Raw genomic sequence first — 27,927 nt, forward strand, 5'->3', positions numbered from 1 at the left:
AAGCTTCAACATTACTTCCTTTTTATTTCTTCTGGTATGTTTTTACCAGAAGAATTGATTAAATATTATTTCCCACCAAATTCACATTGTGCAGTAGAAAGCAAGAGCAATAAAAGCACACAGAGTTACAGAAAAGCAACATAATAGAAACGCGGCATTATTGAACTCAGTGACACTGAAACACATGTTTAAAAACATATTTAATACCAGCTTAGATACAATATAATTTTTTCTGGAAATGATACTGTGAAGGAGCTGTCTGCATTCCTAAAGATCAAATCGTTTAGGTGCCAAAATCTAGTGCCAAAGTTCAACCTGAGCTGATAAATCTGTCCTGTTGAGTATCTGTTGCCTTGGGTTGCCCTCTACGTCAGCGTGGATGACGGAGCCTTACCTGGCTGGGCACTCTGCCCACTCATGGCCGCAAAGCAGCAGGAAAAAATGTCTGCTTCTGACTTTCCTTTGTGCACAGGCCGCCATGTTTTCAGAGAGGTGAGGAAATGCCGCAACAGTCATAATCAGTCAGATTTGACTGATATGTGGCTGACAGTGCAGCTCTCTTGCCGTAGTGTCAGGGTCCTGTTGACTAAGGACATCCTGCGTGGGAGCATTCTGAATGAAAATGATCAAACCAAGGACAACATGGGTCGGGATTCCCCACAGGTTAGGAAATGACCTAACCTGTTTGTATTTAAGGCCCTCAACCTGTCACCTATCCATCGACAAAGCAGCAGCAGAACCTCCATGCAACAAGAGCATCAGAACACCAGAACCTTGCATTAGCTGGATCTTTATAGTGACAAAATCCAAGTCGATAACAGAAATACGACAGGCTAAGGCTTAGTTTTAAGTTTATCATCTGGACGTTGAGCGGAAGCTGAGTCTGTCTGCAAGCCATGGCCGGATCATCTACCTCCACGTGGACGCTGAGCGTCCTGCTGCTGCTGCTGCCTTTCTTCATCTCTTTTCATCAGACGTCCGCTGCTCCTCCTTCCAATCCTTGCAGTGCGACAGCTTGTGAGGACGTTGGTGTCATGGAGTTTGAGATCAATTTAGATAGACTGAGATCACTGAAAGAGGTAAGGAAGACACTGGGAACGCCGTACTTCAGATATCTGTGCTCTGCATCATAAAGACAGCAGGAACTGGGTGCAAAGTTCTGCTTTGGGTTAAGAGATGCACTTCACAATCTGACTGACTGACAAGATGTAGCATTCTGGTCGTCATGTCAGCCACTGAGAGCAGATGAGTGTGTGTGTGTGTGTGGGTTCAGCGATGCAGAGATAACTTTGCATGCAGTCATTTAACTGTCATTACGGCTCCTTCACTGTCTTCAGCTCTTTGGTTGTAACGCTTCTGGTCTGATGTGTCTAATCCTGTTTTTCTGTCTTGACAGAAATGCTCTGGGAGCTACAACTTGGTAAGCACAACCGATAATTTTTTAATTTTTCTACTCCTGAACATATCTGATGTTTGATTTTTTTAAATGCAAAGTTAAAGTTTATGATGGTTGCCCTGGAGAGAACAGTTCTTCACTATGCTTGCTAGTTTCTCTTTGGAGCTAACCTGATCTAAGAATCCTACTCTCTGCACTCTCCATTGCCTTTAAGCTGACTTTGAAAAGACTCCATGCTTTCAATTAAAAAAAACCTTGAAATATTAAAAAATAACCTTTCTATATTGAAATAAGTTTTCTATATAGTGTTTATCTTGTTAACTCCTGATTGTAGGTCAACAGGGACTTTAAACAGTCACACAACTATTTTAGTGCAGTGTGACTTTAAAATGATCCAATGTGTGCAGAAAGCACAGCAGCAGCACGGAGAATTAGGAGAACTATTCCTGCTAAAAGATTCTCCTTTTATAATGAAGAATTAAAAAGTGCCAGATTAGCAGTCTGCATCATGCAGCTGAGGCTGATGTGCAGGGCCACCAGAGAGGCTCAGCATCATCCCCATGCCTTCACCACTTCCTCTTTCCTCTGCTGCTGTCACACGTGAACCAGCTGAGGCGGTTAGATGAAGACCTGTGTTATGGTTGCACAGTTAGCATTTGCACTCTCTGGGAGCGATTTGATGGTTTCATGCAGTAACGATTAACACGTCTGCTTGCTTTTTCCTGCAGAATTCATCACTAAGCCGCCTCTCTACAGCAGAGGAGGTAAGGGTTCCATTTCATTTTTTAACCTTTTACTCATATTAATTCAAAATTCTTCAGAGTTATACAAAGCTATTAATGAAACTATGGCTGATTAAAACACGAGCATTTATACATGTAGTGGATTTTCCTCTAGAAGCGTTTACCACAGATTTACTGCTTTCACTTATTAGATGCTGTTGTACCTGAAACAGATAAAGGTGCAGATTAAGTAAAAAAAAAAAAAAACTTACACTTTAAATGGACCTTTTGTTAAATCTCCACCCAGATGGAAAGCTTAATTTCCTTGGAACTACCCAAATATTAAGTGACTTCATGAAAGAGCTTTGCAGTAGTCTGGGATCAGTGGCATTTTGTGGTCAAACAACTTGGCAGCTGTCAGATAACTGTGTGTGAGTTTATTTTATAACGCCGTGTTTCTTCCTCTGCGCAGACATGTGCCTTTCCTAGTCATTTCAGCCATGGAGTCGGAAACCTGCTCAGCCTGAATTTAACCAAATGCAACTTACAGAAGGACGATGACGTTGTCGAACACCTCAAGCACTTGGAAGGCCGGCTGAATATCACTAATAAATGCCCACTTCTGGTAAGTAACTATGACACACTCGCTGTCTCCAATCGGGACGAGTAGCATTTTACACTGACGTTTTCATTCGGTGGTTGTTCTGTCGACACATCTGGAAAGGCTCAAAATTAAAAATGACATACTTGCCAGGAAACCACTGGATTTCCACATAATGTAGCAAACAGATAGGGAAGCAGTGGCTAAAATCTTATAAGTGGGAAGGAATCATGCAAGAGGAAAACAGAACAGGCTTTATAGCTTTAGGAAACATGATTTGTTTAGAAAAATGGCAGCATTGGGTCTGACTGCTGTTTCTCCCTGTAGGTGGACCTGTACTGTAAAGACACGAATCTGAGATCTGCTCCCATCGCCTCACTAGAAGGTTTCGTTGAAAAACTGACCACCCTGCTGCAGAAGTACCATGAGAAATGCGACCTTTAAGGCAGACCAGAATCCAGTAATCCATCAGATTCAGAGTTTTGGGGATCACTGCTAATGTCTTGAAAAGTGGGCATCGATATATTTCTCAGAATGTTGGGGAAGACACTTTCCAATGTTTTGTACCTCCTGGCTACCTTCCTAAAATTATTCTTTCTGTGCAAAAATCAATCTTTCATTGTCAAACATGTTGTTATTATTATTATTTTTTTTACAATCAATCCAGTTTCTACCTTATTTGGTCAAACGATTCGGACTAAAACAAAGAAAGACGTAATCTGCCTAAAGAAGTGATGAAGGAATGTCTCTGTATTAGTTTGTGACTGCATTCTGAATGTTATCAGTACTTTCTTACAATTAACCAGGAGCTGTTGATTCCAAAAAGTACAGTTTATCAAACACTATGCAAGTATAAAACAGTACTTTCGTAAAATCTAACATTATGAAGTTGATCATGGTATGTGCTATGTGATTTTAAAAGGTTTGTGTATTTATTTTATTTATCATTAATTTATCAATATAGTGCAGACGCATATTGAGTTTTTATACTTTAGTTTTGTGTATTTATATATGTTAAGAAAAGTGTTGAACCTATGTGATTTAAACATGTAACTGAATGTTAACATCATACTGATGTCTTATTGAGATAATATGTAAGGATCCCCTTCTAGTTTGGTCATATTGAACAGTCTCCTCGTTTCTTTACTTTTTGTTTTTGTTGTGTTACTTTGGTCCTGAAGTGTTATTTTATAGTCCATGAATAAAGTCATCTTTAACAATGTATCCTCTTTGTGAGTGTATATTTCTGCTATACTCTATCCTGAATAGTCATTGATTGGATCACTCCACGTGTCACCAGGTGGAGGCAAAAAAGCTCTTAAATTGTCAGTCACACAGAACAAGGATGGAGTCAAAACTAAATCCTAAAGTTAGTTATTACATCCTCAGTTATTACAGCTAGAAATTAGTGATCAGGCCCAAAATCTGGGTGTGGTGATGGAGTCAAAACAACCATCCTCCCCCACAAAGAGAGATGAGGCGGCTGTTAATACTAACTCAGTATTCGGCCAACATGGACTGAACGGCTTCGTTCACTTCCTCCGCTGCCATTGCTAAAATTACAAACAGAAAATCGACGTCATCGTTCACAACTTCTTCTTCTGTTCGCTGATTGGCCCGGTCAAAAAATCGACCGGGAACAATCGGGTCAAGTGGAGAAAGCGTATTCATGTCTATGGGAGGAAGTCCAGACTGTGTTGGAAGCGAGACCTTTTTCGGCGATGGTCAGGCTAGTAATTCACTCAACAAATATTAAATATATTTTTGGTCAATACGGTACTTATTTTACAATAATAATAAATGTTTGTTGGGCCAACAGCAATGGAATTTGGCAATAAAAATGAAGCTTTGAAGAAAATCCTTCAAGATGTCGCCTCTGCTTCAGCTGCGTCTACTGGTCTTTGGCGCCCTCTACGGGATCCTTTCCAAATAACAAGTGAGTAAGAAAGAGAGAGAGAGGATAAAAGAGCGAAGGGCTAACATAACTGTGGGTTAACCTACGGAGGAAGTCGCAGCTAACCCAAACTACGGCAGTTCCATAGAGGCAGACCCTGAGGCACCGACCGCAGCATGCAGCCGCCACCCAGGAAGGTAAGAGAGTCTGATGAAGGAGAGCTGAATATTTACTCACTCTAAAACCTACTTTCACTTTTCTGCTTGCTTGACTTGGATCACATCTGAACAGTTCACACTGAACTGTTATTTTAAGGCTGTTGCTTGATTATAAAGCAAAACTGACATTAGGTTACTGTGTGTGGCAGTAACCTACTTTTATTTGGAATATTTGAAATGTTTTTGCTCTTTGGGGAATAACAATCAATGCTCTCCCAGCTTATAAATATTATTCAGTTAGCATCAAAACTTAGTAAAATCAGATGTCTGATGTCCAGTATAAACTGGTTTAAGAATATCTTCATGAATTTACTCTGTTGATTAAGTGCACATTAAAATGAGATAATATTGACCTTTTCCTGTAAAATTACTGAGTTTTCTCATGTCTGAAAATAATCATGTTAGTGAGGAAAGGGTGCAGTACAGATTAAAAGTGCGGGTTATTGTTCTGACTTCTTCTACAGCATGCTAAATGAAAGGGAGCTACATGTTGGCATCTCTGACAAAAAATGTTTGCATGAATCTGATTTTGATTGGCTTGAAAGTGATACCAGGGAAAGTGTCTTTCTGCCCTACCATCACAAACATAAAGAAATACATCTAGCTAAACACCAGTGAAACTTCAGCTGCTTTCTGAATATGTCAGGTTGGTTGTGTGTGAAAACAATGCATAATATATTGAGCAGCTGCTGTTTATCAGGTGGAGTGTGTAAAGTTACACTGTCAAAAATTAACAGAAACAATTTGAGCTATTTAGCTTGTCATAACAATAAAAAAAGGAGATTCAGTTTTCAAAGTCATATTTTCACCATGTCATTCATTCATTTATAAATGCCACTGTTTCAAGCTACATATTTACTTAGCAAGCTAAAAGAGCTTACAAACTAAATATTTAACACCAATTTAAATGCTTAGTTAGCAATATAATTGATTAACTTCAAATTAAACACTTTGTTAGCGAGCTAAATGTTTACTTTTGAGGCTAAATATTTAGTTTCCTTATCGTTTGTTTCTAGATATCTGACTCCATCTCCCTCCTGCCGACAGTGTGGACATGCTAAGCTGCTATCACCATGTTCTCTGTTTCCATAAGACTCAGTAATTCAACCTGCGGCACCAAACTTCAGTGCAGTTCAGGTTAATCAGAAGGTTCCGGTTTAATAAACACTGCTCTTTTTCTATCAGTGTCAAATGTTAAGAGGTGGTTTTTCAGCTGCTCTCTCAGAGTTCCTCACCACAAACACACAGCAACCTGCCGGTCGTTTCCCTTCACTGTCACACCGACTATTCACATCATAAACACAGGCCACAGTCTCTACATTTTTGGATGGTGGAAAAGGCCGTGCTCTGTCAGCACTAGCATAGCGTCATCGCTGTTCTTTGTGGCATGCTGGTGACATGTGAAAACTCTTCTGCCGTGGGGGGCAGGAAGGAAGATGTTTCAGCTAGCCTGCAGACGTTAGCTCTTCTCCATATCTACTCATACGTCACTTGAACTGGGTCACCGTAAACAGGATGTTTAGCAATGGCAAAACCGAGGCTACGATTCTGTTCTTTAAGTCATAGGAGGAGTCATAAGAGCCAAGCGAGACTATGATGAGAAAGTTCACATCTCACTGTTTGTGGTTTCTGCTGGTCATTCATTGTAATATTGTATACGCTATCGCTTTAGCTGGCACCATTGCATAATGGAGTGAGAGAGCACAACAAAACTAACTGAACTATTCATTTATACTGTAATTAGGTAATTAGCACAAATTACCTTTGAAATTAAAGTATGTCTGTCAGTTGATCAGTGACGGATAAATGCATGGATAAGTTGTGCTGCAGGGAGAAAAGACAAAGTTCAAACCAGAACTTGGTGGTGTCGACAGAATCAGAGTCCATCTCTCCATACAAGGTGAAAATACAAAACAATTCAACCTGCATATTATACACCATGATAGGGAGATTGTAATCAATATAACACTGCTCTTACTGTGCACCAGGATCACCACAGCAGACTGTGTCACCAGGGCACATACTGCAACTCCATTCCAACAGTCCTTTAAACAGTGATAGTGTAAAAATGAAGGCTTTGATTAGGACATATCAGAGACTTGGAGGAAAGAAAAGAGTTGGTGGGTTTGGATTAGGAAAAAATCAACCAAAACCCACACAGCATGTTGGAAGGACTCAAAGCCAGAGTCTCTTTTTCAGCCACAGAACGCCCGAACCACTGCACAGAAAAAATACCTGCTGATGAAGTGGAGAAAAATAGCATCCCTAATAACATCAGCAGTTCTGTTTTCTAATGCTTGCAGAGGAAATTGCTCTTTGGTTGGTACCTCTGGATGGACTGGAGCACACTTGATGCTGGCTCACCACATGTCACACTGACATGATGCTTTAGGGCGACTGAAGGAGCAATGCCTCCATCCTAAATTAGCAGAAGGACCTATGTTGTAGAAAGAATGTGACATCACTTTGTCCTGTGTAGATCTGCGTAATATTTTGCTGGACAGCTCAATGCAAACAATTTTTTATGTCTCCTGTATGCAGTGGTGGGAAGTAACGAAGTACAAGTACTTCGTTACTGTACTTAAGTACAATTTTCATGTATCTGTACTTTACTTAAGTAGATTTAATAATGGGTACTTTCTACTTTTACTCCACTACATTTTACAGTAAGTATCTGTACTTTCTACTTCACTACATTTCTACAAAAGTGTCGCGTTACTCGTTACATCCAAGTCGCACTGCTCTCTTTTTGTCCGTTAAAATATGAAGTTCAGGGACTTTAAGGTGGCGCCGTAAAATCCAAGCAATAACGTGACTTAGTGTCTGTTGTCACCCATCGCCTCCCCCTTTACTAGCACGCAGAGCTCCAGACATGCGCAGTGGTTTCCTCTGAGCGGGAGAAGATGTCTAACTAATCGATAATAGCTGCATAAATCATAAGATATGACGACATGTAAAACCAGCAGCGCTTCGCTTTCACAGACGGTGGGACTTTGTCCAACTTTTAGCGTCACTTGGAAGGAAAGCTTAAAGAAAGGTAAGATCTGTGGACGTGATGCTAGCAAAGCTAGCTGTACTGAGACACATGTTGCATCTGCGATGAAAAAAAGTTGTCACTCATGCGCTGAATTATTGTGTGGATTCAGGAACGATCCGATTCTTCTGGACGGATCTTTACTAAGGTTGATGGGACTGAAGCCTCACTGAGAGCTGTTCTTTGTTCTTGTATACACTGCAATAGCTATATATAGCTATATATATATATATATATATATATATATATATATATATATACACACACACATTTATTTAATTGCCGAATAAGTAAAAGTTGAACGTATGAACACAGAGCATGCTCATTGATTGATTTTGTCTCCTGTCATGGTGGCAAACATGCAGTGGGAGGGAGGATGAGAACAGTCATGGTGCTCCTTCTGCTTGTTGCGCCGTTGGACAGTGTTCATAGTGTTGTTGTAATGTTACAATTACAACTGTAATTGTAACATAACAATTACAGTTAATTGCTATGTTTCATGGTTTAATGGTGCAGACAGTTGTGGTTTCCGACATGGGCAATATGGGCAACCGCCCAGGGCGTTATTTTTATAGGGATGGCAGGCGACCTCTGCGGATTGTAGCACAGCGATGAAAGCAAAACAGAATGAAATGAGTTGTAATTGATACTGGTTAAATATATTTCAGCTCTAAGTATTTATATCTAGGTGTTTTTATGGAAATGTGGATCTTTCAGATCAATCTGAGAACCAATTTTGATAGGTGCACTTCATTTTATTGTGTCATGTAGTGCAGGGCGCTGGTCTTGGTCTCGTGTTCAGTGGTCTTGACTACAACTCTGCTACGTGGCTCCTCGATTGCATGTCTTCCCCCCCACACCTTCGTTCCATCCCCTTTCAGTTGGATTTCTTTCTAAATAAATGTCACTAATGAAGTTCATGCTACGTTAGGACAGGAAATAAGATGTTTCCATCCCTGAAATTATGATGCATAGAATCACATATCTAAGTCTAAACTCTTACAGAGAATAAACACAATAAGAACATGTTTAATCTGTGACATTGTTTATTAAAATGGCACATTTATGATGTATTCAAATTAAATACTATTGGCACACTTAATGATATTAGCGATTAGGTTATGTATTCAGCAAGTACTTTTACTTTTAATACTTAAGTATTTTTAAAAGCCAGTACTTTTTTACTTTTACTTAAGTAAAATGTTAATGTGGTACTTTGACTTTTACTTGAGTACATTTTTGCCTGTGTATTTGTACTTTTACTTAAGTACATTTTTTGAGTACTTTCTCCACCACTGCCTGTATGGCAGTGTGGTACTCTGAATTGTTGTCTGAGTGTCGAGGTGAGGCCCAACAGATTTACTTCCAGTGGTAAAGGTCTCGCCATGATGCTCCTCTTGATACATATGTGAAGCTTTATTAGAACTCACTTTGGGCTCAAATGTAATGGACATGCAGACGGTAAATAAAGGAGAACGCAAAGGGAGAAAGGTGGGGGAAAGTTTTAAAGGTAGAGCCAAAGATAAGAGGAAAGAAAGAAGCAGAGAAACCAAGTCCACATCCCAGAAGTCTGCTCCTACACCTGCAGAAAGAGAAAAAAACTGGAATTGCTGATAAATCTAATGAACTGATCTGGGTCTGAAGGCTGACAGTCAGAAACCCATCCCGTCTAAACTGTAGCTGCTAAATATTTTTGCTTGGTAAGAATGCTATTAAAATGCCAAGATATATGACATATTAAGAGACATTATAATTTGTTCAAACTACAAAAAAGCTTTTATAACCCCTTTGTTGTCCATGTTAAAAGTTGTACTGACAGATTCCTAACAACATGGATGAAGAGTTCGATTACCTGTGAAGTTGTGGATTTGAAAATACAGGAAATGTTGCCATCCGGGGGGCTATAGGTGGACTGAGGATAGAGAGGTAGAGAGAGAGAAACTACTGTCAGAGAAGGGTGAGGATGGGGGGGCATAATACGGGATATTTACGGGAAAATAATAATACAGCAGCACATATTATAATGTATAATAGCTCATACATTGGGATTGGCTGATAAGTTTTTGCTAAAGGAAAAAAAGTCCCTTTGTGCATACTCAATAATAATAAGCGACAGACAGGAGGGACAGTTTGGGCACGCTAAGCTGCAGCTCTGAAAGTCTTGGAACAAACTTACCAACTTACCGTCTCTGAACCTGTGTGCAGGTAAAGGAAAGCCAGCAGGTGAAGCTGCTGTTCTCAGAGCAGCTCAGCAAACTGCAGTCCAAACATCACCAGGACACCGAGCTGCTGGAGGAGATCAGGTGGGTCATAACACAGATTGGGGGACATCTGTATGAACCCCGCCGCTCCCCCCTACGTACCCTCCAACGGGATCGCTGATAGGCTGACGGATCAATACTGACATTCAGTTGAAGCGGTGTCATATTCTGTTTGTCTCTGTTTTCCCCAAGGTCCTTCAGTAAGCAGAGAGCAGCTATAGAGAAGGAGTATGCTCAGGTGAGGACACATGGTCTATTTCGGTCCACTGCTGGCCCGTTTACTGGCACCTTTTATGGTTTTACTAGGAAGCATCATCTTTATTGAATTCCTGTCCTATATTTGCTTCTGTTGTGACATTACTGGGCCCTGCTGTCAGGAATAAGACAGTGGTGGCTTCCAGCTTCAACTCCCCTGTGAATGTTAGCTTTGCACGGCAGAGCACAGTACAGCAACTACTTTTGTAGATGTGAAAAAAATTAGGATGCCTCATTAAATATTCAGCCTTTTAGAAAGAACCTCTCACATTTTGAAGTCTAGTTTTTATTTGTCACTGGAAAGGAAATGATTTCATTACGAGTAAACAGCAAAAATAAACCCTGTTTTGTTCAGTAAGCAAAAATGCATTTCCTGACCGAAAATTAATACACCAAAAATATTTACAAAGTGCGATGAGTTTGTGAGTTTCACCTTTGTTTTCATGCTGAGTTTTTAAAGGGGTAGATTATGTGTTTTTCAGTCACATACCGCCATCTTATAGCAAGTAACTGTGTTACCTTCAGTTGGTATAGAAATGCTATAGATATCGAATATGACCTAAAAGAAACGTGACTTTTGAGCTAAACGCCTTAAAATTGGGCCTCTGTCTCTTTAAAGGCTCCTGCTCTTTCTGGAACCCATCACAATATGGCTCCTCTATTAACCCTTTAACAACATTTTTACCTTCGTTGCACTGAGCTCAGCAGATGCGCAGTTCCACCAGGTGTTTGCTAATTGCTGCTGGCTAGTCTGAAGGAGCTGGATGGGGACGTTGCGGGGTGGTGGTGGTGGTGGTGGTGGTGGTGGTGGGTTCTATAAGCAAGAAGCTCAGACACAGCAGCTTCAATGACGAGCTTCGTCCTCAAAGGTGGGGCTACGTCCACCCAGGCGTTTTGCACACCTGAATGGTTGTCATGGAGATCAAAGGATATTTTGTTGTCATAAATATCTCATTAGAAAAAAATTATGACTTCCAGTGCTTTCAATGCCATGGAATGTCTTTTCAGCACATAACCTGTAAGGATTAACATCTGCAAAAAATGTCCAAATAAATTTCCCTTTTCATGTTTACATATTATTTATTATTATACAATTCATTCATATATCTATCTTACTGATGATTTACATTATTTAATAAATTGACTCTTTATAAGGATCCTCATTCCTGGAACACATACAGGACCTTCCCTCCATTTCCTGCCAGAATATTTCAGAATTCTTCATAAAATCTATCAGGACCTGGAGGGTTTTGATCAGGCATGATTTCAGCTTCCTGGAGTTCAGCTTCAGGAAGAGGTTGTTTTTTTTTCTCTCTGCACCACAGAATTGAACTTCTAACAGACGTTTACACACACGTGTGTGAGAAATGGCTCACCTTCATGTGAAGGCACACAAACCTGATTTCTTGTAAAGATAAAAACTAAAAGGCCTGGAATTTCATGATTTATAACTTGCTGCATTAGATCTTCATTAGATCTGCATTAGACAGCGTGTTAAATGCATGGTCTGCATGTTTGCAGCCTCTGATGCCTCTAGCTTTCTGGTGAGGGAATTTCTGTATATTAAGCTTCAAAACAAGCTAAACAAATGTTACAGTGTGGATTAATAACTCAGTTTGTATTTATCACCACATGCACACATACCTGTACCTACCCAGAATTATTTTTAGAAAGAGACTTCTGGTTTTCATGTCTCCTCCCTGTGTGTGTTCTCTGCTGTGTAACACACAGCCTGACTCTTTAAGCAATTTAGATTCTTGAGATCAGATTATTTAAACATAAAATGTTATGCAATACTTATTAAACTACTGCACTGAAACATCAGATAAAACTATCAAGCAGCGATACCCTTACAGATGGAAAACATACTTCCTGCCAAGCTTTATTTAATTATACAATTATTTATTTTGGTGGTGGTGGGCGGATTGGTTGCCAGTAGAAGTTAAAATACCTTTATTTATTTTGGGGGAATAAATAACGTATTTATGAGGTTGTCTCGTTTTCAGGCTCTTCAGAGGTTAGCCGTCCAGTACCAGAAGAGAGACTGGCAGAGAGGAAATACGGACACTGTGATTTCTGGGTGACTAACACACACGCACGTACACACACACTCAGATACTGTACTTACCTATTTTACACAACAACACTTTTTTATTCCGTCTTGTTATGAATAGCAAATTGTAATGCAAGTCAAAATTGAGGGTCATTTTCACCACACAGGATAAACATGGTTGTTGTTGTAAACTATGCAGCCATTGGTGTCTGATTATGTTACACAATGAGCAACAAAAGTAAGAATAACTGTATGACTACCTCCATCCCGCCTCACTTAGCAAAATATTTCATTTTTAATAAGGTGAAAATGAACAAAGTTTTTGGTGAATTATCAGAATCACAAAGTTACTTTTTAAACTTTCTTCCCATTGTTCAGACTCCTAAGGAGACAGTACTAAATCAATAACATGACTAATGCAAACATGATTATGGCGCAAAGATTAATAAGTAATATAATAGAAATCCATTGTCTTTCTGCTCAATATGTCTGCACAGAACAGATGTGGGAACACATTATTTTAACAGTATATATAATTTATTCTTTATTTAATATTTTACTTGTATGCCCATATATTCAGATCTATTTAATTAAAGCAGGGACGATGCATAATAATTTGGAAGTACACCAGTTTGCAGCTCTAAGCCTCTTTCATTTGTCCCACAGTGAGGCTTACCTTATTAAAGCTCTTATTCAGCGACTTTCTGTAAACTCACACAGTATATTGTTTATATTGTGTAAGTGTGAGTTATTGATGCTGGTGTGTGTGTTTTCAGGAGTGTGTTTGGTGTGTGGCGATCGGTGGTGGACGCCACAGCTCAGACTGCCACCTCTCGACTCGCTGCTGCAGAAGAATACCGTCGGCTTTTTGGAGACGCTTCCAAAAGCATCCACAACGCCAAGGAGATCCGCGCTAAACGAGTGAGATGGCATGCGAACCTTATGCTGAGGATCATTTAGCAGAGCGAAGTAGCCCCTCAGAAACAATGACGGGGAAACGACACGTTGCAGGTTCTGGAGCAGCTGCAGAGGGTGCAGGGCGAGGTGGTGGACGCCCTGCGAGAACTGCACAGGGTCAAGAAGAACTACCACCACCTGAGTCACATCGCCGGCGTGGCCAGAGAGAAAGCGGCTGATGCTCAGACAAGGTCAGAGTTTCAGTAAAACATCGTCTACATCAGGGTTTCCTCCAGTGTATTACAAGTCACCAGGCTTTACTTGGCCCCCCACCAGGCTAAGTGTTTTATTTTATATGGATGTACTGTATTTTTTTTTTTTTTACAAGTAACAGTGACAGTAAAGACGGATTTAGCTAGGTTTATAGTTGACACATTGAACTGGGCGTGTGGGCTGTCCCTGCACCTGCCCGTTGGCCTCACATGCTATTTTTCCAAGTCATGATGCCGACTTGTTCACCTCCGAATTTGTAACTTTTAACATTTTTAACACAAAAACCTGGTGGTGGATCGCCATAGTGTCCCTGCCATTGGGCTATGCAAGTTTTCTGGGGGGAAATCCTGTACGTGTATATGGTTTCTATTGTCTCAACTGGCTGCAAATATTCTCTTTACATAGAAATCCAAAAAGCTGAGGGGCTGTTATCATCATAAAAGCTCCCGTTTGGCCGTGATGTGACAGTCAGGCCTATCACAATAATGCATTTTGCTGGACATCAAATTGTCCCAGAAATGATTGCAACAAATGATAATATTGTTGTTTTGAGCCCGTTTACTAATATTGATAATGGTATAATAATGCAAGTTTGCTCTCTCTAAGCCCAAACACAGTTTTCCTATTGTTTTTTACTCATTTGTAACATGTATTCATTTCTACCTGCTTATAGAACTAGAAAGAGTGAACATGGGATTTTCCATTTCAAATCAGGTCAACATAAGATGACTGCTAAGGTATGAACCTGCTGTAGCTGTTTCTTTTTTTTCCATATTTTTTCTGCATTTTTGGGGTCTAAAATGTGTTGTTTGATTCAATTTGATTTAGTTTGTGGGAACCTGATTAATCTACAATTGAAACCAGAAGTTTACATACACTGAATACAGAAAAGACGTCTTTTTTTTCTCATTGTCTGAACTTAAATCGGACCAGAACTCTCTTGTTTTAGGTCAGTTAGAATTACTAAAATATTTCTATTTGCTAAAGGTTGGTCTGATTTAACCTGAGACAGAGAGAAAAAAACATTGTACCTTTTTATTCTATCAGTAAATCGGTTTTCTTGTGAACCTAATGATTTCCACTTCTTATTTATACGCATGTTGTGCTCCGTTGTGTGTATGTGTGTGTGTGCATGTTTTTGCAGCTCAGTGCCAGGCTGAAAGAATGTGAGGACCGTTTGAATGAAGCTCGTAATGAATACCTGTTGACCCTTGCAGCCGTCAACTCACATCACCAGCACTACCACACTAAAGACTTACCTCTCCTAATGGAGGTGAGAAACTCACACACTGACCAAGTGGAGACGAGGGCTTCTCATATTTGATACATTATAACCAACCAAGGACGCGACTAGTTTTTCTTGTCGTAAACTGCAGTACAACAGACATCAAATGTCTGTTTAACCATTAAAATCTAGTAAAAGTGTCTGGTTTCCTCTGCTTTCCTCACCAGCAAATGGACGGAGACGTTTACGACGATTTGAGGCACCACTTCACCCGGCTGTGTGGGACAGAGATGGACACCTGTCTGGCCTCGCACAAGCAGTTCAGCAAGACATGGGATGGTGTTGCTAAGGTTTGTATACACACACACGCCTACGCGCACACTCACACACAAAACCTGGAAATTCCATGGTAAAACTCCGGCATTTGCCATTGTTGATTATATGGCTAAAAATGCTGCTGGAGTCAATGTTTTACTACAATAAAATGTTTTGACTTATGGGGAAAAAAACTATGTTTTCTCCAAAAATGAACATGAAAGCAACCCATAAAATGAATGTACAAATGTAAAATGTACAAAAGACTCTTTTCACCGATTAATTCATGTGTGGCAGCTTCACATCAAATCAAAAATTCTAAATTGTTTTACAGTTTACAGATAATTTTCTTGCCCAATTTTATTGTTTACAATTGTGAAATAAATAGACATTTTTACACTGTAGGCTACTGTATGTGAGCACATGTAAAAACAGAAAAAGACACTGTTATCCCACAACACCTGCAGTGGAAACAGAAAACAGAGATGTTGTATAGATGATTTCTGCCAGATGTCAAAGTCATATTTCAGTTTCAATGGTTATCTTATCTTATCTTATCTTATCTTATCTTATCTTATCTTATCTTATCTTATCTTATCTTATCTTATCTTATCTTATCCTGAAACTAACAGATAAAAAGAGGGATATTCTCTGGGGTCAAATATGGTTCCGAATTTTATTTGAGTGCTATGAAAGGGGGAGTATTGTGTGTTCTTGAGTCACATAGTTCCACCTTATAGCACAATCAAGTAACTATGTTACCTCCAGTTGTTATAAAATTGTTGTAGATATCAAATATGACTTTAAAGAAATTTGACTTTGTAATTAATGATATGAAATTGGGCCCGTGTCTCTTTAAGAAGCTCCTGCTCTTCCTTAAGCTCCACCTTCAGGAAGTCATCACAACATGGTTCCTCTATTAACCCTTTAGCAACGTTTTTATCAGCGTTGCACTGAGAAATAGCTCATATAATGAGCTTAGCATGCACAGTTCCACCAGGTGTTTGCTATTTGCTGCTGGCTAGTCTGAAGGAGTTGAGTGGGGGAGTGATGGGAGGGGCTGCTCTGTGTGGTGAAAGCTTGGAAACTGCAGTTTGGAGGAGGGGCTTTGTGCTCGAAGGCAGCACCAGGTCCATCCAGGTGTTAAACACAAGTTGCCATGGAGACTAAAGGATTTCTCAAACATGCAAGGCAACACTCCAGGCATGTTTTTGATGAGGGAATAACATCATAGCATGATGTTAAAAGTTGATTTTACATAACACTGCCCCTTTAACAAAGGATCACTGAAATAAAGAACGAAGGAATGTAATAGAAAATTGCATATTATAATGGTATTCATTAATATTTTTATCTGTATTTTAGCTTGGGTTATTAGAAAAAGTGATTATAGGATTGCTAAACTAAAGCCTTTCCACTTCTTCAGTGTGGGGCTTTCCAGGTGGAACATGCCAGAATGTTGTCTGAGTCCAGACATGAGACATTCCTCATTCCCATGCAGCAGCAGAAAAATAAAAGGCTCACATAGAGGAGAGAGAGCAGAGCAGGAGCAGCCAAATAAGGGAAAGACAAGGTCGCTTGTGTAAATAAGACAAAGTCGGGCCAAACGGCGAAAAGGCCAAAATAAATATGGTGCCGGAGCGCTTAAAGGAGAGAGAAATCCAGCACCACATCACTTAAGACGAGAAATTTGTTCTGAGTCGTTCTCTGAACATCTGGAGCCAAAATTAAACCATCTGCAACCCTGAATTATATGTGAGGCAGGATGAATGTTTTTCAGATGATCAGTGAACAATTAATTTGATGCACACTATTTGTTTTCAGGTGACCAGAGAGAGGAATGTTCAGCAGTTTTTGCAGGAATCCATTTCCTTCACAAGAACATCAGATTTCACCTTCCAGCCTGCTCTGCGGGACGTGGTGTGTGTTCCTGCGCTTTGTCTCCTCCTTCACTCATTGATTTGGAGGAGTTGTGAAAGAAGTTTTGCTTTCTTACAGATTTATTCTTGTTTGGCAGTGAAAAGCTTAAGATTATGAAACAAACTTAAATATCAGACAAAGTGAATACTAAAATCAATTTGCAAATGATAATTTTGTTTATTAAATAAACAGAAGGTATCCAAACCAGCATGGCTCTATGAGGAAAGGTAGCATAGCGACCTAGTAGCTGACTGTGTCACGCTGGTAACGCTCAGTGAGCTGCTTACTTTGTTGTGGAGGACTTGTGGCGCGCTCTTGCTTGCAGACTTGTTTTAATTCAGCCATTCTGACAGGTTTTGAGCGTTGACAGCCTTTTTAAGGTCAAAGCTCATCATCTCAGTTGGATTTGATTTCAAACTGACTGGAAACTGAATTTAGGTTTTCAAAAAAAACTGTGTTCCTTCTGTCAAAGATAGAGTACAGGGACCACATGGGCCAATGAAACAGAATTTAACAAGAGAACCGAACAAACTTATATTCTCTCTTTATACTTATAGAGAGAACACAAGAACACAGAGGCACTCATGAACTTGACTGAGAGTCTTATACAGTCCAGCAATGAAAAAATGAAAATCAGGGAACTTACATAGAGAGGAAATGGGATCAGTGACAAAGGAGCCTAAAGACCAAGACACACGGGATCCAATTTGTCTCCAATCAGATGGAAACTTGTCTTGGATGACGTGTGCAGCAGTTAGAAAACGGTGAAGTTAATGGGACCTCGTGACTGACCTGATGTCTGTTTTGATCTGAACTGCTGAACTTTGTTGAGTTCGAGAACTTTGAAATTCAGAAGTTCAAGTTTTACTGTGGGACCGGTTTGTGTTTGTGCTGGCAGGATTTCCATTACATACTGGTGTGAATACTTGATCTCACAATTCCAGTGGTCTGTAGAGGAGCCGTGTCTCAACGTTAACCAGAGGAATGTTGAACAGCTGTGGGAGAAAACTGAGCAGAAGCAACTGACTAATCCAGACAACACTGAGGGAGACAAATCCACAATACACAGAGAACAGAACACAAGAGATAAGTAAGGTTCTCAAAACAAAAGGCATAATAGCATTAATGACAGCAACAAAAAACAGGAAATTAACTTTGAATGGCCATCTTTACAAACAAAAGTTGACAGGAAAGCTGAAAATATCACTTGATAATTATGGGTTACTGGAAGATTAATATCTGAACACCAACTATAAAGTCTTAAAAAATGCAAACATCTCAAAAAAACTTAAATAAACAAGCAATGCTTAGCCTGGGGGTACAAGTAAAGCCTGGTGGCCCGCCAGACTTATCACTATAAGTGATAAGTCACTTATGTGAGGATTGTTTTCTACTGGAGAGCTTTTCTAAACTAAACTCCGAATAATAATTTTTGCAGATGAACAGTTTAAATTGGGCTTTAAAAGAATCAATCATTTCAATTTCTCTTTCAGACCACAACCCAACTTCCTCCATTATTATTATTATTATTATTATTATAGTCACAGTTCTGATTACAGGTGGAGACATCCTTATCTTACTGTGCAAAGTGTAACATTTTCTTGTAAACTTTTGCAATATTTGGCCTGAAGCTGTCTTAGTGCTGTCCTCTTTGTGTTGAACGGTGGCTACTGCAGTAGTGTTAAGGAAATAAATAAGTCTTACCTAAGGTGAAACACTAGTCAGCAGCACACAAACAGCTGTTGTTCCTCTGACCCTGCAGGACTCAGGAAAAATGATTTGAGTTTGTTTCTCACACAGATGACTGCACTGCAGGACATGCAGGGCTCTGAGGGAGAGAACTGCTTGGTGAAGGAGGCCAAGAAATGGGCTGCCAAGGCTGCCAAGGATTACAAGATCGCCACTCATGGGCAAAGGGTGAGCAGAACACAGAACCACAACTCTGTGCTTTACCTTTAACCTTTCCCCTATTTAGATTTTTTTTATCAGCTGTATCATTGTAACCCTTTTCTTCTGGAGTTAAAGATTGCTCTATCTTTGTCTTTCCAACTGGTCCAACTGTAAATACATAGCTGAATATGTGTTCACTTTATTAAAAAGTGCATGTATGCCATAAACAACCGCTTGTTCTAACATCTGAAGAAATACTGCAGAACTGAAAGAATCCAAAGAGGAACAATTCAGTTCAATTCCAAAATATGATCTAAGTTTCTTGAAAGAGTTGTTGTGCATGGTGATGCTGTGGATGTCTGACTGAAGACTGTAGCTGTATGACTGTCATCACATGCTAACAGTTGAATATCTGGGCACCAGAGATGATATTCCACAGTAACATGTCCTGGATGAAACCATCCGCTGTTAGGATTTATAACCTTTATGTTTACACTGTGCAGAATGTAAGGCGCTGAAACTATGCTTTACTTATTATCAATTTGAGTCCCTTTAGAGAACACTGTGGCATCTTTAAGAAGTATTCATACCCCTCTATCTTTTCCTTATTTTGTAGCATTCTGACCACAAACTTTGATGCATTTTACTCAAAGTTTATTAGGCTCCACAATTTAGTGCTGAATTGGAAAGTGTTTTTTTCCTAAAACATATAGCAAAAACATATAGAAAATGAAAAGTGTGGCATACATTTGTATTCCTGAAACAATACATTGCATAAGCACTTTTTACCACAACTATAGCTGCAAGTCTTTAGGTCTAAGAATCATTTCACATTTTTCAGGTCTACAAACTGATATGTTGTCCTGCAAATATCAGTCAGATTGAATGAAGAGTGTTTGTGTACACTGGATTTCAGGTCTTAGCACAGATTGCTAATTGGAAATAGGTCTGGACTTTGAGTAGGCTTCCTTTAATATGGTTTGATTTTCTAGTAAGGATCAAACCATAATAGCATTGGTTGCAACCAGAACAGAACAACCAAAGCTCTAGTTGGATGTAGGGTTTCTGTCCTGCTGGAAGGTGAACCTTCATCCCAGTCTCTAGTGACCTCTCTTAGGGTTTCTTGTTCTGTATTGTCGTGTATTTACCTCCATCCATCCCCCCATCACCAGCTGAACAAATCTTTTTCATTTCTTCAAAGAGTTGAAACCAATAAACACTGAATGTTCAGGCACCAGCATCAGCAATACACACAAATGTGAAGAGATTTTCTTGCTCCCAGTTTAGTCTGGTTTTCTTTGCCAGGCTCTGGAGATGCTGGAGAGTCGACAGAAGCTGTTGTCAGGGGAGACGGGGCTCAACGTGGAGCAGAAGCTCACAGAGGTTCAGGAGACTGTCAGGAAAGCAAAGGTTGGTGTGAGATAAACACATTGACTTTAAGTCCTTCTGGTCCGCCTCTCTGTGACTGTTAGTAACAGTCTCAAAGTTGATCAGAAATTCTGACCTTCAGAAATCAATGAAAGTATTGATCAACATCAGGTTTCAACATTATTGGACCTTGTTCGGTTTAGCTGAAGGATCTGAGCACGGCGCAAAGCAAAGGCGGTGTTTGAAAATCTGGGAGTATTCATGACCTCTGACCTGAACCTTCAGAGCCACATAAAGACAGTTACAAAGTCGGCCTTCTATCACCTGAAGAACATTTCCAGGATTAGAGGTCTGATGTCTCAGCGTTAGAGAAACTCCTCCATGTGTTTATCTTTAGTTCCACTGATTACTGCAGCAGCGTCTTCACAGGTTCTGACTAAAACATCAAAGCAGCATTCAGCTTCTATGCACCACAAATCTGGAACAAACTTCTAGAAAACTGAAAAACAGCTGAAACACTGAGTTCCTTTAAATCTAGACTAAAAACCCAGCTGGTTAGAGCTGCATCAAATACATTGATCAATGTTCCAGTTATTGATTCATAATAACTGAAACATTGATCAATGTATTTGATGGCGGCATTTGACAAAATGTAATGATTATTGCTTGTTTCATAATTGGTGATGTTTTTATGATGTAAAGCACTTTGAGCTGCCTTGTTGCTGAAATGTGCTCTACAAATTAACTTAAACTGGAACTCGACGTGCTGTGATGTCCTGATCGGGGCCGGCCCGTGTCGGTGTGTGTCGGTTTCTCAGCTCAGCAGGGTGAAGGCGGAGGCTCGCCTGGCTCTGCTGGCCCTCAGCGTCACGGGGACCCAACAGTGGCTCCACAACGCCATGAAGCAGGCGGAGGAGGAGCTGGAGACAGAGCGCCGTCTCAGCGAGCAGAGAAGATCCACAGAGGAGTTTTCAGTAAGGTCACTCACACACATACATGCACACACACACACAAGATCTCTTGGAGACTCAGTTTGTCCAACAATCAGCCATTTCAACCAGAAAAGGGGCAATATTATGTAAAATCAACTCGTTTGATTGATATCATCATGTAATAATGTTATCCCTTCATCAGGTGTTGCTTTGATTCTTTAATGCATGTTTGATCAATTATCTAATCTCCATGGCAACAATTCAGCTGTGCAGAAGGCCTGGATAGACTTAACTCCGCCTTCCGAGTTGTAGCTCCTCCTCAGAGCTGCAGCTTCCAAGCTTCTGCCACACAGAGCAGCCCTACCCTGTGACTCCCCCACTCAACTCCTTCAGACTAGCCAGCTGCAGTTAGCAACCACCTGGTGGAACTGAGCATCTTCTGAGCTCATTATAGGAGCTACTTCTCAGGGCAACGCTGGTAAAAACATTAAAGGGCTAATAGTGGAGTCATGGTGTGATGACGTCCTGAAGTTTAAGGAAGAGCAGGAGCTTCTCAAAGAGACAGAGGCCCAATTTCAAAACATTTAATTATAAAGCCAAATTTCTTTTAAGTCATATATGATATACATATCATTTTATAACAACTGAAGGTAACATAGTTACTTGATTGTACTATAAAACAGCACTATGAGCCTGGAAACTATGTAATACCGCCCCTTTGACATAGACTCCCTCAGTAAATATGTTCGTCTGATTTAAGAACATCAGTGAACTGGTTGAAATGTTCCAGTTTTTATTCTTTGAGACTTCTTGCATTATATCAGAGTTTTTAAAGCCCCCATTCCTCGTTTGAATTGCTGCGGATAATTACTGTTGTTAAGATCCCTGACTCAGTTGAACTTTCCAACTTTCTCTTTTTCCCATGAAGAGGGAGAGAAAGTCAGAGCAGAGAAGGCCTCCATGGAGCCGCAGTCTGAAGAGAAATTATGTTAACTGACCAGCAGCATGTGGTCGTTACGCTACACATAGCATGTTCTAAATGGGTTTTGGCCCAACACTGGATTTGATTGTTTAAGAAGCTCTGAAAATGCTCTGTTTCCCCCGATATACTTTACTTTTCCACAGTTAAAGGAAAAGGAAATCCATTAGTCAGTATTTAAGTAAAAACAATCTTATTGTTGATAAATGTAGCAATAGAAGGAGACGAAGGGAATTTCTCGTTTTCCTGATGCAAAATACACTTTAATGAGTTTTTATTATAGTTTTATTGTGCATTTTCTGTCTGTATTTTAATATTCTTTTTTGTACCTTGTTGTATTTTCTTAAACTATCTATATTTTTACTATTACAGTGTACTTTCTTTGGTTTGTGTTAGTGTTTCTGTCACCCTGACCGGCCGTAACTGCATAGGCGTAAATCCCCCCCAAACTTGGAAAAGTCTAGAATTGTCCCCCCCAAAAAATAACTGAAGAAACATTTGCATTTAAATAATATCAATATAAAAAGGCAAAAGAAACAAAGAACAAACTAAATCTGCCATTTATATAGACTTAAGCTTTTTTTTGTCAAAGGTAGCAAACATCTCATTCATATTTAGCTCTTTAACTTTTAGTTAATTAGAAGAGTTTGAAGCGGGAGGGAGGGAGCCGAGAACAGAAGAGAGAACAGATAGAAAAAAGAAAGCTACGCCTTTATTTCTCACAGTCTTCAACATAGAGCCTTTAAAACCACAAAATAAAATCTGAATATTTTTCTATATAAACCCTGGTGCTTTAAATGTTACATTTAAGTTATAATACTCCCCAGATATTCATTTCTATCTACCTGCTGGTTCTCCATCACCCAGGACATGGCAAAACTAAAAAAAGGCTTAAAATTAAAGCAACTTAACAAGTTATCATTTAAAAAGCCCATAACTTGTATTGGGAGCCATTACAATAAATCAATGTTTCTGAGGAATTTTATTAAATTTTATTAAAGCTTTTTTTAGAACCTTAAATTTTTGTAAAGGTGTAGGCGTAGAGATTAGATCAGTGAGACTGAACAGAACTCGTCTTTTGTTCAGTGAGACTTTTTTACTTTAAAACTTTGCTTTGAAAAGTAACATTTTAGTTTTGTTAATTTTTAGTTTTAGTTTTACAACAGTTTGCTTACTTAGAAAAACACATGTTTGATATGCATTACTAGTCATTTTTGGTCCTGCAACTTGAATGTGATTTAAAAACTTCTTAAACCACATTTTACATTACTTTTCACTGTAACTTTGCTGACCCCCCCACAATTGGTCTTAAGAAATGTTCCTGTTTATGATCCCCCCCAATAATGAGATGGGATTTACACCCTTACCCTTGGACAGATCCCTCTCAAACGTTGCCCAGTCGGTAGACGCTTGGTGTTTTTGTCTCAAATAGTCTAAAGCAGGTTTTTTTCTTAAGATTTTAGCAGCTTCCATCATAGCTTCAGTTTAGCATAATGTCTCAGGCATGTTGACGAAAATACATAACCATAATCGTGTCTTTTTTCAGCATCGTTCATTCAGTTTCCCAAATGTATCCCTGTCCTTTCACATTTCTTTGTTCCTGCTCTCTTCTGGAATTTCTTTGGTCTCTGTTTGATGATGTCACACACAGAGCCAATCAGAACAGACGTCTTTTACCCTCAGGCCCATCAATGCAGAGGCAGCAGAATGTCCACAGAGTGGACCTGACCCTCCTCTCTCTGATCAGCTGTGTTCCTGTTTTTTAGGAGGATGAATTTGAGCTGACTGACTTTGAGGACTATGACGATGAGAACGGAGACATATTTGCAGATCCAGTTTCTGCCTCTAGAGTGTGTGTGTATCCTGCAGCCTGCAGAGTTGTCTACAGCTACCAGGTGGGCAGCACCAGACCAGCACTGACCGCACTTTAACGGAGGGATTGGAAGATGTTACCTCATAACATAAACTCTTTACATCTTATTGTAAGATATGTAAATATATAACCAGGAGAGCTGCTGCTATAGAACTGTACTTGAAAAAATGATATTTAAAAAAGATCAATTTAATATAATGTGCTGTTCTTACTGCTATTAAGAAATTATCTGTCTGTAAAAGGTTCAACTCATTTAACAGATCCGAAATCTGTTATTAAACGTTTTTAGCTCATTAGTTATTTTTTTAATTGAACTGTGTTTCTTTTAAAACAAACATCTGACTGGACATTATGTACACAAGACAAACTGGGACAAGAAGATCTCTGCAGAGATTCTTGGTTTGGTGTAGTGAATTTATGCTTTTTGCTCAAAAAAAAAATATATAATAATTTGTTGCCGACCGGTTTTCCTCATGAAGGCGAGCCAATCAGATGAGCTGTCGGTCACAGAGGGCGAGGAGCTTCATGTGGTTGAAGACGGAGATGTGGAGGACTGGCTGAAGGTAGCAAAAACAGCAATTTATACAATCATATCAATATAATATAGAAAATAAAAAAGAGCTGCGGGCTACGAATGCACATATCTGCTAATGTCACTTCCCAGGTGTGTAACTCCTGTGGCCAGGTGGGGTATGTTCCTGAGCGCTATGTGCAGTTCCAGTGTCTACCAGCAGAGGACGCTGCTCAGCTGGACAGCTCCTTCAGCTCCAGCTCATCCTCAGGGATTAAAGATAGAGCAGGGGCCACCGGTCAGTAAAGTGAGCCTGCTGTAGGGATGCTTTATGCTTGGGCTAGTGTTGGCATGTCACTAAAGCATAAAACATAATTTATGTTTTAAATTATGTCATAAAAACATAATTTCACAACTTTACTGGTAATGGAAGTAAAAATCTTAAATATTTTCTTACTTTTATTATTGAAACATATAGAAATGTGACAGAAGTGGGATTCTTGTGTAACATTACAGCCCTAATTACTGCTATTAATGTAACATTAACATTTGATAGCAAACAAAGAGGACGCCCCTTCATCCACTTTTATCAGTTTTGTTTCAACAAAGACTTTGTTGTCCAGTTAAAATGACTCTGCACAGTAACACCCTGACAGTCTGATGCTGTACCAACCTGCTGGGTGATTTTCCTGATAGTTTGCTGTGAGGTGGGAGAAGGCCATGAGCCAAATGTTACGAGGATCAGCTTTTAAAATACCGTTTACAGAATATTCAAATATAAAAGTTACTTGTTATGGACTGGCGTTTGTAAAGTGTGTAAAGTGATCATGTTCTTGATCACTACATTGAACAACATGGGACTAAAATCTGGTTGCATCTGTTCTAGGTGTTGTCAAAGCTCTGTACTCCTATCAAGCTCAAAGTGCAGAAGAGCTTTCCTTCCAGGAGGGGGCGCTAATTCGTCTCATACGCTGTCCACATGGAGAGGTGTGTAAGCGGGGAAACAAATGTTGTTGTTTTAACTCATATGACCCAGTTTTATTCAAAGAGTTGTCATAGATGCTGATGACTGTGAGCAGGAAGGATCTCCTGTAGTGGTCCATGTTGCAGCGGCTCTGAAGAAGCCTCTTACTGAAACCATTCTAACGTGTGTTTTTTAGGTAGATGATGGTTTTTGGGAAGGAGAACTAGATGGGCGAATCGGTGTTTTCCCGTCATTGCTGGTGGAGCTCCTGCATGAAGAAGAAGAAGAAGAGGAGGGGAAGGAGGTGAGGAGGAGTCCTACAGGATTCTGATGGAAAAATGGCTCCAGAATTCTTCTTTTTCTCATGTTTTGTTTTCTGTCTAGCCTCTCCATGCTGCAGCTATACCTCCCTGCTCATCCCCCATCAAAATCCCCTCAGCTTCTGCTGGTGACTCTGCAAACACTGCTACTCCTCCTGCTGGTGTGGAGGACAAACAGCAGTCTGTTCACATAGAAGAGTCGAGGGTTTCTGGTAAGATGCAGTGTTTCCTCTGGAACGTGATATATTGGCAGTGCCAGCTAAATCCATTGTGTGTCTTTTGGCACAATAGAGGCTGACGCTAGAGGCCCCACTCCTCCAGAGTTCCCCAGTGATCGATTAAGACCAGTATGTGTCATCTTACACCTACCTTAACAATAAGACAATTATATATTCAAGTTTGAGCTGACAGAAGATGTGAGGACCAATACTTTGACTGTCCTTGTGTGGTTTCAGTGTCGGGCTCCTCCTCCTCCGCCAACGAGCTCCACGTGGGACCGTTGAGCTTCACAGGAAATCGTGACTTATTTTGAGCCAATCAGCAATGGTTCATGCCTCAGCAGACACTAGTGGTGTTCTCACTGCCAAAGTTGAGAATGCATCACAGACACTACATAGGTTTCTCTGCGATGGACCTGTTTAAAAGCCAGTATGTGCACACCCTTTAACAGGTGAAATATTACGAGGATCGGTGTTTAAAATACAGTTTACAGAATATCAAATAGAAAAGTTACTATTTATGGAGTGTCGTTTGTAAAGTTAAACAATTTAAACTGTCATAACAGAAAAGAAATCAGGGTTTGTTTTTCAAACTCATATTTTCACTATGTTATTTATTATTTTATAAACATCACAGTTTCAAGCTAGATATTTAGCTACAAGCAAAGTATTTAGCTTGCTAACTACAACTACAAATTTGGCTTTCTAATTAAATAATTATCTTAGAGCTAAATAGCTAGCTCCAAAATAAATATTTAGCTTGCATATGTTGCTGCTAATTAAAGCAGCAACGTATGCTAATTTAGCTAAACATTAAATGTTTAGCTAAATATTTTTACTGTAAATAAAACATTTACATGACTAACTAAAACATTGATTTACAAAGTAAACATTTAGCTTGCTAATTAAATATATCATTTGACACTTATAAATGAAGGAACAACATGGTAAAAATATGACTGAAAAAAATGCTTCTTATGGTTGGCTAAATTAGCGGAAGTTATTGTTGTTAATTCTTGACCAAACTTTACAAACAATATCCCATAACAGTACATTCCTTTAGCAAAGGCATAATCTACATTTAATGGCAGTTATGCATGTGTAGTTTTTAAAATATTTGATGTGCTTTGTACAAAATATTTGTAATTCTTTTTAATGTAAAATCAAATAATTTTGTAGTGGAACTGGTGTGGTTGAATGTGTGCCTCCTACATAGATTGTTGGTTTTACAGAAAAGAAAAAGGGGGGAAAGAAAACCTCTGGTGATTGTTTACATGTTCATTTTATTGGTATAGTTTGTATTACATCCATTTATTGGCAGCTCAGTTTCTTGCTCTAAACAAAACATCTGGGTTGATATAATAAAGAACTTGACCTGGAGGGAATTCGATAACCGTCCACCCGATTGGGTTGAAGATGAGAGCTAAGGTGGTGATTGTTAAAGAATTTTCACCGCTGTTATAATAATAAACATTCAGATCTCTGGAAAACTGCTGATGTCTGTTAATGGCTCATAACTATCTGTTCATGTTAGCTGTAGCTTCATAATAATGACAGTAATGATCACTTGCCATAACATTACAAAGACACTTCCAGCTGAAACGAGAAAATAAAAGCACTTCCTGTTCCTTTATTTCAGAAGTTCGAGACCCATTCATGTACTGCCCACACTTTGTCTCGTTCATTATGATGTAATGTATACCTTAAATTTTTAACATTTCTTATTCAGAACTGAGAACAAAGTTTTTAAATATGGAAACAGAAAATGATTTTCCACTATATATATGTATGTATGCGTGTGTGTGCGT

General features: G+C 39.4%; 1 protein-coding gene and 1 long non-coding RNA gene across 2 annotated transcripts; both read left to right on the forward strand.

The window, feature by feature from the left end:
* The first annotated feature begins 2,031 nt into the window (after positions 1–2,031).
* LOC116714184 (uncharacterized) lies at positions 2,032–3,917 on the forward strand. The gene is made up of 3 exons (XR_004338021.1): positions 2,032–2,160; positions 2,591–2,743; positions 3,047–3,917. It is a non-coding gene; the product is annotated as an uncharacterized LOC116714184 (long non-coding RNA).
* Positions 3,918–4,610: 693 nt separating this feature from the next.
* Positions 4,611–27,612, forward strand: LOC116714174 (F-BAR and double SH3 domains protein 1-like). The gene is made up of 21 exons (XM_032554538.1): positions 4,611–4,810; positions 10,071–10,168; positions 10,319–10,364; positions 12,388–12,461; positions 13,211–13,355; positions 13,446–13,582; positions 14,278–14,341; positions 14,749–14,877; positions 15,057–15,179; positions 16,969–17,064; positions 18,865–18,981; positions 20,260–20,364; positions 21,141–21,296; positions 24,000–24,128; positions 24,586–24,669; positions 24,771–24,915; positions 25,504–25,604; positions 25,778–25,885; positions 25,966–26,113; positions 26,193–26,248; positions 26,357–27,612. Exons 1-21 carry the CDS (start codon positions 4,790–4,792, stop codon positions 26,402–26,404), a joined length of 2,130 nt encoding a protein of 709 aa, XP_032410429.1. The 5' UTR covers positions 4,611–4,789; the 3' UTR covers positions 26,405–27,612.
* Positions 27,613–27,927: the final 315 nt, after the last annotated feature.

Source organism: Xiphophorus hellerii, chromosome 23 (assembly GCF_003331165.1).
Source record: "Xiphophorus hellerii strain 12219 chromosome 23, Xiphophorus_hellerii-4.1, whole genome shotgun sequence".
Classification (NCBI taxonomy): Eukaryota; Metazoa; Chordata; class Actinopteri; order Cyprinodontiformes; family Poeciliidae; genus Xiphophorus; species Xiphophorus hellerii.

What these genes read in the sequence shown, in the direction of transcription:
- LOC116714174 (XM_032554538.1), top strand. Translation starts at nt 4,790, where the DNA reads ATGCAGCCGCCACCCAGGAAG. An exon ending in AGGAGATCCGCGCTAAACGA is followed by an intron (nt 13,356 to 13,445) that starts GTGAGATGGCAT and finishes GACACGTTGCAG; the next exon opens with GTTCTGGAGCAGCTGCAGAG. An exon ending in GAGTTGTCTACAGCTACCAG is followed by an intron (nt 24,129 to 24,585) that starts GTGGGCAGCACC and finishes TTCCTCATGAAG; the next exon opens with GCGAGCCAATCAGATGAGCT.